Source organism: Lichenostomus cassidix, chromosome 1Aa (genome assembly GCF_008360975.1).
Source record: "Lichenostomus cassidix isolate B80296 chromosome 1Aa, HeHo_3.0, whole genome shotgun sequence".
In the NCBI taxonomy this organism is placed as follows: domain Eukaryota; kingdom Metazoa; phylum Chordata; class Aves; order Passeriformes; family Meliphagidae; genus Lichenostomus; species Lichenostomus cassidix.
The window spans coordinates 56,203,695-56,217,466 of NC_139480.1; the positions used below are offsets into that span (position 1 = coordinate 56,203,695).

General features: G+C 39.3%; 1 protein-coding gene across 2 annotated transcripts in view; it reads right to left on the minus strand.

Annotated features, from left to right (window-relative positions):
- Positions 1-6,222: 6,222 nt before the first annotated feature.
- The window catches only part of BCAT1 (branched chain amino acid transaminase 1), a 58,632-nt gene continuing 51,082 nt past the window's right edge, over positions 6,223-13,772 (minus strand). For both annotated transcript variants that reach the window (XM_085049160.1, XM_085049161.1), the window contains exon 11: positions 6,223-13,656. In XM_085049160.1, the coding sequence (XP_084905286.1) occupies positions 13,615-13,656 (42 nt within the window). In that variant the 3' untranslated portion in view covers positions 6,223-13,614. The remainder of the gene's footprint in view (positions 13,657-13,772) is intronic.

Here is a 13,772-nt window from a genome sequence, read left to right on the forward strand (position 1 = left end):
GTGTGGGCTTGGGTCAAGATCACAAAGCTAAACACTGTAAATGCTTCAAGTCTCACCTGTGTGGATTCTTTTACTCGATGCTGGTAAGTGACATAAAAGAACTTTGTATTTGCAAAACAGCTGGTCCTCAATTAGGAAAACTGCATATGCAAAAATTATGGCCACTAGACGTGTAGACACAGAAACCTGACTTTCTGGAACAGACTCCAAAGTCCTTCTTGTGACTTGCCTTCCTCCCCTGAGGTCCAAGTTGTGTTTGGTCCCCATGCACAAAGGAGAAGGTCTTAAATTGGCCAGACACTCTCATGCAAAAACACTGTGCCCACATGCCTGACGTTGGTATAATTAATTTGCTTCTGAACACTCATAATCCCAGAAGATATCACCTGGGATTCGGAGCGGAACATTTAGGCAATGCAAACTCTTCCAAGGTTAGGTGAAAATGAGCTGGGTGTTTATTTGTTTAAACCAGAATCCATACTGTAGGCTGACAAGGCCTGGAATTATAGAAGGTTTGGCCATGCATAAGCTTGATTTTTCTTGCATTTAAATGTCACTGTCAGCTGTAGGCAATGTTCCAGCTTGTGAAGTTTTACTGAAACTGGAAGCAACACTGAACTTGGCAGAAATGCAATTGCAGGGTTTAATTGAAAGAATAAGCCTGCTATTACAAATTAATGTGGAGAAGGCAGCCATGGTGGAATCTGTCTTCAGGTCCATATGGCCCTCCATTGCTCATTGATCATACAGCCTGTCATCATTTACCCTCACAGGAGTCACTCCGTTTCCAGGGAACTATTATCCCCATTTTACAGCTGGAAAATAGGAGCTAGGAGGGTTACCTGTCTTGCTTAAAGGCACAGAAAGGAACTGATCAAGGATAACTGCTAATCTCTTCTTCCTTTTCAGATTGCTTATAATTTCTCCCTAAAGAAAATCACTGATCTGATAAACTTATATTACGCACTGCGAGAAGTGCATATTATGCACACCAAGAGAAGCAGTGTCTTTTAAAAATAAATCATTACAAGCCATCCTGGTTTTTGCAATTTACTGTAATTGCGGTTTGATTTTCAGTCTTCCTGTGGAAGATCTCAAACTTATCATCTTATGACTGAATGAAATAGTAATTGTTAAAATATTCTTGGTTGATTACTGATGATCTGTGGGTCATAATTTCCTTTTTTCCCCAAAAAATTACTTTTCATTTTTTAAAATGAAAACCATAACAGTTGCTGGCTACCCGCTCTACACAAACACAGAAATATTTTCCTGATGATACCTATTTTATCAGAGAAAAACACACATTAAACAACTCTATAGCAGATGAATTTTGCCCTGAACTTCATCTATTTGATGATAGTTTCACTGAATCAAACATTGGCTCTCCTTCATGCTGCTTAAATTGCAGTAACAGATAATAATGCCTTGTTCACGCTTTCTCTTTCCAGGAAAAAGTTGCCACAAAGAGGCTGTGAGGCTTGGCAGAGATATGCACATGTTCAGAAAATAAAGTTGGGGTTTTAATGTAATCTTATCCTGTAAAACTGGGGGAATTTCCCTTTTGTCAGGCTGGAATTTTGCCTTATTGACATCTCTAAACTTCTGAGTTGTGTAATCTTGGTACTAAAAAACTTGTCACTATTAAATGTACGCAAAAATGAGGAAATAGTACAGATGTTGAATTTCTTTTGTTATTGAAATATGAATGGAATGTGGAATAAGGAGTCTTCCTTTGTGCCACTTGGCTATACCAGCATAAGGGAATCCTTCTGAGGGACTCTGAGAGCTGAAAAGCTAAGAGGTACAATCAAGCTCCAAGATTCACCCTAGTAGATGTAAGAAATTGCAAGGTAGGAGCTCAACAACATTTATCTCTCAAAACCAGGCAGCCATCTGACCTGAAAATGTGCTGATTGGTTATGGTCCATATGTATAATACCAGTTTCAGTTACAAGGCTTTCAAGCACATATTGTTAAGTAAGCTTCTGCCCAGGCTGGCAGATTGCAGTCTGGATTCCCTGAAGTAAAAAAAATAAATATATAAATAGTTTTTTGCCTCTTTGGGAAGTCATACTGCATGAGGGAAAAAGTGCAACATTTGGGATATCACCAGATTCCTTCCATGACACCAAAAATACAGGCAATCAGGTTAAGTAATACTGTGTCTTCATCTTGTTTCTCTGTTAAAAAGAAGCCTTATTTCAGGAATGTGGTGGGACTCGATGGCAAAAGGCAGATGTTCCTCAATCAGAATTCTTCCAGTGTGCAATGGAAGCAAATCCTACATTCCCAAAATCACATTTCTTTGCTCCTTCAGAAAAACATGCACAACACCAACCTTCTCAGCTCCCCACCTTAGCACACACAGAGGCTACAAACTCAGCAGACTGAGAAGTCCTTGGCACAGCCATGGAGAAACCTGAAGAGCTCTGGATTAGTGACTCACCTGAGAGCAGCTATTAGCACTTCCCAGCCCAACACAGGCACCGATGGTGAAGACACCAAAATAGAGCAAAGGGAAGTGTCATTTCTCTTAGTAAGGCAATGTGTCTTAGATAACCAACTCTTGTGTCAGCTTCACCAGCCAAATAATGACTTTTGCAAGAGGAAGTGTGTGGTGACTGCTGCCACCTGACAGCAAAGGAAACATTTTGATTGTAACAAAGTGAGGACAGGTGGGATCTGTCCCCACTGGCAGTGACTGACCCACTCCTTCAAAAGGAGACCCCTCCATGGAAGAGTGATTGGCAGCTGGGATTAGGGAGGATTTCTAACCTTGAACTTAGATCAGGCTCAACTGCTTTTCCCTCAAGAGGCATGAAAACATTGCACCTGCAAAAGGAGGTAGTAGCAAAGGGTACCTGTGTTATGTGTTACACTTAGAGATTGATTTCTGTGGGAGTGCATTTTTAAGACAGGAATATGAACAACTGACAAACCTCTCAGATTTTTTGTTCTTTGTATGAAACAAGGATAAATTCTGCAGTGAAGGATTATAAGCATTTAAAAGCAATGTGATTCTTAGCTAGTAGGATCCAGAGCAATAGCATAGTCAGAACTCCATCCCTAGAGGTAAGAAATCCTAGGACAGCAGGATGATCTGTGACATTTTTCTGCAAATTTTACAGCACTAAGATTTCCTAAGCAGATGGGCGTATTTTCCACTGTCTTTGCTCTAATCAGTTTCCAGACACGTCCTCATGATGAAGATACAAAATCTTCAGAAGCTCCTTTCTTATCCAACCTGGGACTTCACAGTAAAGCAAGTATTACAGACTTCACTCAGGCACAAGGTTTGTGTGGCTCAAGGAAGGTAAAAAAAAAATTTAACCCAGAATTCAACAATGATTTAAGCAAGGTCTGGTGCATAAAAGTTTAAGAGCCATAATGAAAGTGGCTAGCACCTGGGAGATACTCAAATCCTGACATTTCATACAGGGTGACTTCTTAACCGGCTTCAGTTCCTCACAAAGGCTCCTGTGGCTAAGAGAGCAGCCCTGCTCTTCCTAGGTATGGCATCTGGGCATGTGCTTTTGCCTTCTTTTGGCCAAGCAGGGATCTGGTGACCCTGTAATTGCTACAGTGCCAGCAGGGCCACAAAGGGGAGGTTGGGGACAGGGCAGCTGGAAAGGAGTGGAGCCATTCTCTTCATGACTCTCAGAGCACAAAAGTCACCTCAGGTTAGGTTCTGAGCTAAAATCAGCTGAAGTCTCTGCTGGAATTGGTGTTTCCACTGGCCCTGCCTGGTGATATGTAAATCTAAGTCACAGGCTGTTTTCAGACTGTGGTGGAGTATGTGAGATGAATTTCATCCCTGCCAAAATGAGTCCCAGAACTGTTTTACAGGGGATGCCATTTCTGGCAGTGTCAGCCTCCCAGCACGTATTTCATTTGTACATCTATGAAGGACAGAGATAAAATCAATTCCCTCAAACACACCAATCCTGCAAAGCACACAATTCCAGATCATGCCACAGCTTCACCTGCACAGGCCCCATCTAGAGCAGGGCTTTGCCTACATCTGCCTTTGGGCAGAGCCTGAGGGTTCCCTGAATACTTGCTGTGTACTGAGGATGGCTGGTCAGCTCCTGAGCATTTACAAAATGACACTTCAGATATCCCACAGGGAAAATCAGTATTGACTTAATCAGCTTTTTCTTTAAAAGGCTTTGTCTTGTAGGCTGTGAATATGCATATGCACCTCAGACAAGCAACAGTTAACTAAATAAAAAGACAACTTAAAATATTACATTACTTATGTAGTGTTGAAAATTAAAGTGTGGATGCACTTTAAAATCTGTGGTTAGAACTCACCCCTTTTAAATAGTTTTTCTGCATATTTCTCCTTTAGAGTAAGGTATTTATCTATTTAAAAATACTCCATTTGGTTAGGATACTTTGTGTATGAGTTTTCTTGACATCACTCATAAATAAAAGGGTTAACTTATACCACCATCAAAGCTAATGATAATTGTCTAAATATCACTAAATGCTTAAATAAACCAAAGTTGAACCTTCTGAAAGAATTACATCATGTGCAAAATGAGAAGTGTTAATAAACAGAGGTTGTTCTGAAATAATTTCAGAAGAACAATTTCCTTGAATGCTCAGTATGTAAAACCCCAAATTTGTATGGATACAAGACAGTATCACCTGTTGGTGAAGCAGGACTGACATTCTCTTACCTGGCATTCAAAATCATTCCCTTGAGGGAGAGTAGATACACCATACACATTCTTGTATTTTCTTTCACACATTCTTGTATTTTCTTTCACAAGTTCATAATTGGAGAAGCATCCAGAACAACAAAGATGCTACTACTTTTTACTCTTCTTGACCAACAGGGTAATTCTTTAGCAGCTGTTAAAATCACCACTGTGATGCCATAATATGACAACACTGAACAAAATTAAAGGAAGAAAAGCTTAAATTCAACACTTCCGTTGATATGTTCTCCAAACTGGCATTTCTAATTCTAATATTGACTGCCTGTATTGGAATCCCCAAATTTGTTTTCATGCCCTCTTTATATGAGCACAGTGCAAGTTATTTTCTTTCTGCTTTGCCTTCTAACTGTATCAATTTAAAACTGTGGGTTTGGGTTTTTTTGGTCACATCATACAAGAGTTTGTATCCTGGATCAAACCCCTCAGAACTGGTACTCTCCAGCCCCAAGAACACAGTGCTTGTGGTAATACTGCAAGGGCTTTATTGGACAGAGCTATTGCCAGCTACTAATATGTTTCAAACAGGAGGAAAAACAAAAAGTCTTTTAATATTTTGCTAAAAGGCACAGGTCTGTCTATGAAGCCATCTCAGCACCTTGTATGACCAGTCCTCAACTTACTACTAACTGGGATAAGTGAGTTTCAAAAGCTGGAGTTATAGTTAAGAAAGATTCCCTTAGGATGAAAGGGGGAGCAGCCAAAACACAGGAATAAAGTCTGATTCTGACATGTAAGGTTCATTCTCCTAGCAGTAATTAATAACTCTTAGTTCTTACCTATCTACAGCTTCTTTGAAGTGTCCTGTATCCATGCCAGCTTTCTCTGAAGTCACTGAGAACCAAACCAGGTGGGAAATGTACCCTGATGTTTACTTTACTGCAGCATGGATCAGTATTACCTTTAACCACAGAATTCCCTGCACTGGAAAAGTGGGAATACATCAAGTTTTTTGGTAAATATAGCCACCACACATGGCAAATGTCAAGATTTTAATGACACTCACTTTCAGTACTTTCCATCTTCAAAAGGCTTCCCACTGGTTGACATATTTTGGAGTAATGACTGTTCAAAAATGCCCTGTGAAGTAAGTGCTCCAAGTATAAAGCTGTTTTCTGGCATTCTCTCCCCTGACTTCATAATCCCCAAACCCTTAGAATGGGAGCTGTATTCAATCACTGTTACACAGTCCTGGCATATTAAAAACTGTTTCATGACTACATGGTTAGCAGGTAGGTACTTCTGCTGCTTAATTTGTCCAGCATTTTACTGTAAGTGAGACAACTGGCTCAGCCTCCAGGCTTGGCAGGGTAGGTGCATGTCTGCCACTTGAGTCTTGCTTTGCTGTTCTTACATGCCACACTTCATTCAGGCATTCTTTTTTTTCTTTTAATCCAGCCTTCAAGAATTTATTTCATAGCAGCTCCCATCTATGGGATAATTATGCTTAGTTAGCTGTGCTCAACTGATGATTTCATAACATGCCACAAACAGGTGCCAATTAAATTCCTTTATTGGAGACAGAAACATTGCATAATTACAGATTTGATGAGGAAAACTGCAAATAGTATAGACTGTTTCTACTGCCAGCAAAATACAGTTCTTACAGGATTTATAGACATACAAATACAGTGCTTCTTTCATGCCAGATGGTCGGTACGTAACAATGCCATTAGGAGCGCTTAATTGTGCTTCTACAAAACCTTTAGAGAAGAATGAGGTAGAGTTTCCTTTAGTTTATCCAGTACTTTTTCACACATCTGTCCTTTACTGCTTTTACATTCTTCAGATCCTTGTAAAATACCCAGTTAACTTCCAACATTTGAGAAAACAGAGACCCTTCAGAGGTGTTTACTTCTCCCGCTATAAGTTGCTAATTTCCCTCTGCTTATGTGCTACAATTTCAGTAATTACTACTGCACCCTTCTAAATGCCTCAAAGGTCAAGTAGATCGGGACTTCTGGCTTTCCAAATTGCTGCCTCGACAGAAATTGTTCATAAATAGTTTCAGATAAAACTCTTACTTGTCTCCATTATGGCACAGAACCTTTTATATTCTGTCCGTCAGTGGCCAAGCTGAGTCCAAGCCATCTCCCTGGGAGACAGAGGGAATAGATCCACTCTTTGTGAGCATCCTTGACTATGAAATAGTGTTAATGATGTGTTTGTCTCCTGCCTGCAGTTCTAGTCAACCCCTGGGCTTAATACAAATGATGGGAAGAGAATACATCACTGACCTGTTAGATGGCATGGAGAATTACCTCTTTGTTTTGACCAAATACTTCACTGTTTTACCACATATGAAAGGATGTTGCAGGTTTCAGTTAAGATATGGGGCCCAAGTTATGAAAATGTAGGCACAGATGTATGCAAGAAACTGAGTAAGAGCATTCTCAATTATCAACACCAATCTCTGCTCCTGCTGGACTTTCTGTGTAGCTGGGTAGTCTCTCAGGTGGACTGAACAAGAATGGTAATGACGTTCTTCTGGCCTCCTGCCCTCACTGACCTGATGGGTATTTTCACTCTTGCTCCTGGCATGCCTGTTCTGGACACAGCAGACTTTTCACTTACTGCTCTGGCATTTGCTGCAAGCACTTAGTACTTACTAAATGTACAAGTAGGGTGCAGCAGAGAAAAAACATCTATTATTTCACCTGAAGGGGTCACGATTCTAGTGGTGACCAAATCACAGTGAACAGGGGATTTGGCATACAGAGAGAAGGTGATTACATAAAGAATAGGAATGTTTGCTTTCTTCCTATAAGCTACTGAAATACGATAGTGTAAGATAATAGTTCGGCAACACTGTATCGGAATTCTAAAATGAAAAAAAAATTATAAAAAGGTGCAAATAAAAGATTCCACGTTCATACCTTTATCATAAAATGAAAGAAAATCTGTTTCTGCAAGACAGTACTGCCTGAGATAAGCTTCTGAGCTCCTCCATCTCCCCCTGAAATGACTGCTCTAAGCCTGACAGAATCAAGAACTATAAAGAGTTAGCGTTATTAAGAGAACCAGCCCTTAGAAACTTTCCCAACTCTTGCTTAGAAAAACAAGCAATAAGCTTATTTTATCTACTATTACATGCACACCTCTTTGGTAAAAAACCAAAAATGGCCAGTGTTGGTAAACCATTTGGAACACTGTAGTCAAATACTTCCACAAAGTTGTCTTCTCTTGTTCTACCTTAACTTCACCCAACAGATAGTTTAAAGACTTAGAAATTCTGTATCAGGGTCTGAAATCCTCCTTAAGATCTTCCCATGAACATGAAATTTAGGAGACTATTTTTTTTAAAGCATGGCATAAAAATGCATGATTGTGGTAAAAATCAGACAAAATAAATTAAGTTTTAAGATAAGCAGCAGATATTAATTCATGTTCCAAGAGCCGTGCTGTTACTACTGGTGAATACAATTACCTTTATTTTTAGTATATTTGGGTGTGGTTAACCTTGATAGTGTGAGTAATGAGACTTCTGTTTATCTGAGCTACTAATTCCAAAACTTAATTCCAAATCTATTGACTACTATATTTATTTCAAATCTGTTTACTATTCTAATTCAGCATTGTTGCTCAGCTGCTAAGTCCTAATGTACCTGACAGTTCTGGGTCAAGGTAATGGCCAAGTCAGTTTTGTTTATGGAGCTGGGAATATATTTGCCAAATGTACTATGGATGGCACTCAGATTTTGCACAGTCAGAGAAAATAGCCTGGATTTCGTACTAATAACCATCATACTCAAAGCAAGGCATGGAGAGGAGGACTGCTCCAACAGTATTTTCACCAATCCAATGCCAGTAATCTCTTTTGCTGTTACGGCTAAAAATACAAGTAACAAATTAAGAAGTTTCTTAGCTTAAACGATTTAGAACCTATGAATTATTTTTCCAAATTTTGAGGATAGAGACAAAATACAGTAAAACACAGGTCTTTCACTCTTCCAAATTGGTAAGTATTGCAGTTCAGCAAATTTTTGTTCAAGACTGATAAAGAAGTCTATCTCAGTGCTACATGACCAAGTGCACCTCTAAAATAGTGCCATGCTAATGACTTCACATTGAGAGGTGTAATGATTCCTTCAAGCATCACTTTTTAATAGGACAGCCCTGTTTGAGGCAAATTCTCTTGTGAAGATCTTTCTGCATGCTAATCTTTATATTCTGAACTACATGTTACACATTTATGGGTTTATGCAGTAAACTTCGAATGTATTTCTCATTTAAATAACATTTTTCTTTGCACAATCAAGATAGTTCTATTCTAATGTAATCCTTGAAATACTGGACTTTACATGGCATCTTTCTGGTTGCTTAAAAAGCTTTTTCTGGGAAGCTTACTTGATCTGTAATAAAGTAAGTTTTTATGCAAAAGTTTGGATTAGAGTTAAAAGTGGTGTAAGTAGTAGCGCTACTACTCTGCCCTTATAAAGAGTTTAGATAACTCGTCCAGGGTCACAAAGTCAGTGGCAGTCTGTTCAGGGACTACATGTTCAGGTGGTAAAGCACAATTTCTGATACCTCAACACCTGGAATATGAGAAAATGACCTTTTTTTTCTACTGCTAAAAGCAAACAGAATGCAAATTTGCTTAAATGGTCACTTTTAGATATGAGACAATGATAGAAGGCTGGGGGAAAAGGGCTGCAAGTCTGTGAAAGGGAGAGAAGGACAACAGAACAGCTATCTCAGGACATGCTCAGCCATCATTTACAGCTGCCACCTCTCAGGACATGAGCCTGCCACCAGAACATTCAAACTTACCCTCAGTAGGGTGGATGCCATGCAGAGAAAGACAACATACCATAGTCTGCCAGGCTGTGCCACCACCTTTGCACATGTTTGTATTGTATTCCACAGCAAGGCACAGGGAACAGACAGCTCACACCTGGAAATCTGCTGGAATTATGCAGATTGTTTTGGAGAGGCCATTGAATTCAAGAGGGCTCCTCCTCTAATTGGGCAGCTCTGAGATCAGTCCTGGCTGTTTTTCTGTCTACCTCTTGGAAGACCCTGTATTAGACATTTCGAGTAACTTGCACTGCAAATGACTTTCAAGTATCACATTTTTTCAAATTACCATTTTTCATGCCTGAGGATAAATAATATAAAGTTATATATTATATAATATATAATATATATTATATATATATAAATAAAAATGTAAAATAAGTATACAGGAAAGGATCTATGACATCTCTATGTTGAATTAGGCAAACCCAAACAGGAGGTTATGTACAAAGAGGAGGGGTGGTGGGTAATTGCTTTTTGGCTTGAGATAGTTGAACAGGTGTAAACAGTGGCTGGGCAGACAGATCTCACTACCTCGCTTTTGTCTTACCAGACTTCCCTTCTATATCCCAGAAACACCATGTTTGCTCTGCACTGCTATGGACTGAACTGATTATCTACCCTAGGAATCTTTATTAGCATCCTTACGTGGGTCTGTCCCTGTAAATTCTCAGCAAACTTGCCCTCGCTGCAGTTAACGATCTGGTTAATGCCAGTTGCTGAAACCCTAACTCTTGGCACCAGAACAGCTTGTATGAAATGCCAGTTTCATGAAAACTCTCTTATTTGAAGGACGTTTTTCCTAGGCATGAATCATGCTAACCAAACTGGAAATTAAGGACATGCTCAATGCTGAAAATAATAATCAAAAGAATGAAGGGGAGAAGAAAGAACGTATGAAAATTAGATTTCATTATTATCATTTTAAAGTACCAGTGTTTGTAAAACATAAGCATGTGAAAGGCTGAATCTCATTTGATCAACCCAATTAAACATTAAATAATTGCAGCCAATTATGCAAATATCACACAACAATATTAATTTGTTGATCTTTTTTGAACAGTTTCAAATTCTCCTAATGTTAGACTATCTTATGTCTTAAATGATCAATTACCAGAACCATAACTAAGTGATGAAGAACGGATAATTGCCTAGTTATGATGTACCATACTCTTTCTATGTAAATCTGTCGCAATTAAACAAATAGGGCACATGGAGAAAAGATGTGCAGATGTTCTTTTACAATCTGTTATTAGCTCAGGGAATACCACAGTTCCCTCCTAAATTTCACAAGCGAAAACAAGGAAAATGCAATACCAAATACTGACTATTATTTATACATATTATTTCTTTCCTTTGGTTAACAGGATAAAAATGCAGCGCCAGAATTCAGAGTAGGACAGCACGCAACATCAGAAGAATTTCCTGTACCATACTGACCTGTCAGCTCCCTTATTTAGGTCTCAAAGTTTAAAATCTAAAACCTATTTCCCTGGATTCCACTTGGAAACAAGCACGGCCTTGAGTTGACGCAGCCAGATTAAGGCAATTAACCAAGATGTTAAAGACAACAATTAACATACACACACTTCATGTTTTCATTCTTCTCTGCAAGAAAAGACCACTCATTTCTGTGGGTCATTCCACAATGAATTCTCCACATTTTGAAGCCTCCATCAGCTCAAAATGTGCAGAAAAAGGAAAGGTGTCTCTCTGGTCAGTGTAGAAGACAGTGCAAAACATAACAAATGAAACCACCTGGTTTCTTCACATTAAATAACTTGCAACCCATTTAAGAAGAGTTTCACACAACTTTCAGGTTTACATTTCAGTAGAATAATTCTTCTGACTGGTCCTTGTTCATTCTGCCTAGTGAATAGATTACTGCTGGTATACTGAGGCCTTCATGAGGATTTTGGATATATGGTGTCATATATCAACTCTGTCAAAGCTGAGATGTTAAGGTATTGCAAAATCACTTTGCCATGCATCTGAAGTTAGGTATTTTCACTTTTCCTTTTGCTGCTAAATCAAAGATGAACTTAAAGGATAGATGAGATAGTTCAGTATCAGGAAACCACATGTGGTTGCTCATTACATAATCTTTAGAGAGCTCCATGCCACACTCTGGTTAAAGGCACTCTTTTGTTTCAATACTGGTCTTGTTGGATAAAACTCTCTACCCCATGTTGCATCTTGACATATTCCACATGTTAATTTTTCCACCCATCCAGTTAAATAAAAGGAAAGACTACCAGCAGCTTATAACACATAGTAAGATACTGAACAAAGACCAGCACACGATACAGATTCAAATGGTCACAACACTATGGCTACTGTAAGTGAAACAACATTTTGTGCTTGCAGTTGTAGTCTAAAGAAAAAATCATCCACCAAATTTTAATAATGGTTACATTGTCAGAGAGAACCTTCAACTGTTCTTCATTAAAGGATCAGATAGGACTACAGTCAAAGACAGGAAAAGTCATGACTTGAGGGAGCTAAAGAAAGTGATGGCTAAGGAGGGGTCTTCAAAATGCGACCAAAAATGAACAGGAAGCCATAAGGCTGCTCTTCAGCAGTTGCATAAGGCATGGATGGTCCATTAGAAACTATATTTTGCCTTTAACTATGTTAACAAATGCCAGTAACTACAAAGGACTTATAAAGCATGGGAGAGATACTGTTGGGTCTTAAAAAAATAAAGTGCTAAATGTTTCCCTTAATACTGGTGCATCTCTACGGAAAACTAGAACGAGAAATGTTTTTACTTCTTATAGGACTCCAATAAAGTGTCAATAAAGTTCCACCAGTTTTACACTGAAGTAGCACTTTGGAACATTGATACAGAATATGGTTATCCATTTTGGCGAGAGGTATCTTAAAGCTGTTCAACAAAGCTGTGTGCAGAAGGAGAAAGCTAATAAATATTACAGAATCGTTAGTGAACATTTGCCGAAGTTACTTCCCCAGCTGTGGGGTACATGCTCTGTTTGCTTCCAAAGTATCAAGACTGCGTGTGAGAAAGCAGCTTTATAAGAAGAATTATCTGCTTAACCAGAATGCAATCAGAGTTTGAATGAGATCTCTTTCTTTCTAGACATTTTCTGTTGACAACATTGCTTGTTCCTTAATAGGAAGACCCTTCTGCAGTACATGTGTCAATGGAGGTTGGATACAACACGTATGTGAAAGGGACAAGAAAAACATTTTGCTGACCTAAATTATGTGAGTGGATGACGAAAGGAATTCCTTAATCCAAAATTCGGGTTGCTGTGAAGAATGGTCCGATTTTCACAGCCAGAGTTATCAAATCTCACTTTCTAGACACTCACCTGGAAGGCAACACTGTGTCTGCAGAGCCCAGCTCTGTGCAAGGCCAAACAAAGGGGAATTTTTGTCTCATCAGGGCCTGACCCAGCCTTTTAAATCATGTCTGGAAGGATGTACTCAACTATTAGAGAGGTATGCACTGCCCAAGCAGCCACTGCATATCCCCATGGAGGGAAGGGCAATAAGCCAACAGGGACCACCTTGCAGGCTAGACTGACTCAGAGAATTCTGGGCTAAAGGCCAGAGGTATTTGACAGAGTATGCATGAGGGGATCTAGCAGGCTATGCAAACTCAGGAATCTCCCATACAATGAGTATGAAAGGATAGAGTGTATGGCTAAACCTATTTGTTTCCCAAACACAGAGCACAAGGCAGGATAATGCCAACAGAGCCCTGTGAGCAGCTAACAGCAATATCCTCGTGTGACACATGTTCTGCTGATGGTGGCAGTAAACAAACCAAACTGAAGAGCAGTTGAAGAGCATTTTACAAGTTTTCAGACTGTAGAGAAGGAGGCACTAAGAAAACCATTAGGAAAGTTCTATTGCTAACATTTAGCACCTCTACCAAGAAGACAGGCTTCTACCAACAGGATTACAGTAGAAATCAAAATGATTGTGTTCACATTTGCCAGATTGTGGAAACAATCATCCTGGGGAGCAAATTGATACTGAGACTACGCTACGCACTGGCAGCTACAGAAGTTGTCATTATTCATCTGTCAGGTCTGTCTGGAGGGTCTGAACTCTGCCACCTTCATGACACCAGCACTGTCCAATCGCTGTCTTCTCTTCCATACTGAAACAAAGCAAAAAAAAAAAAAAAGAAGTTTAAGAATGAAAGTGAAAAAGATTCAGTGCACGTTTATGATAACTTCTTAGATCTATCCTCAGAAATGTTCATATCCACTGCTC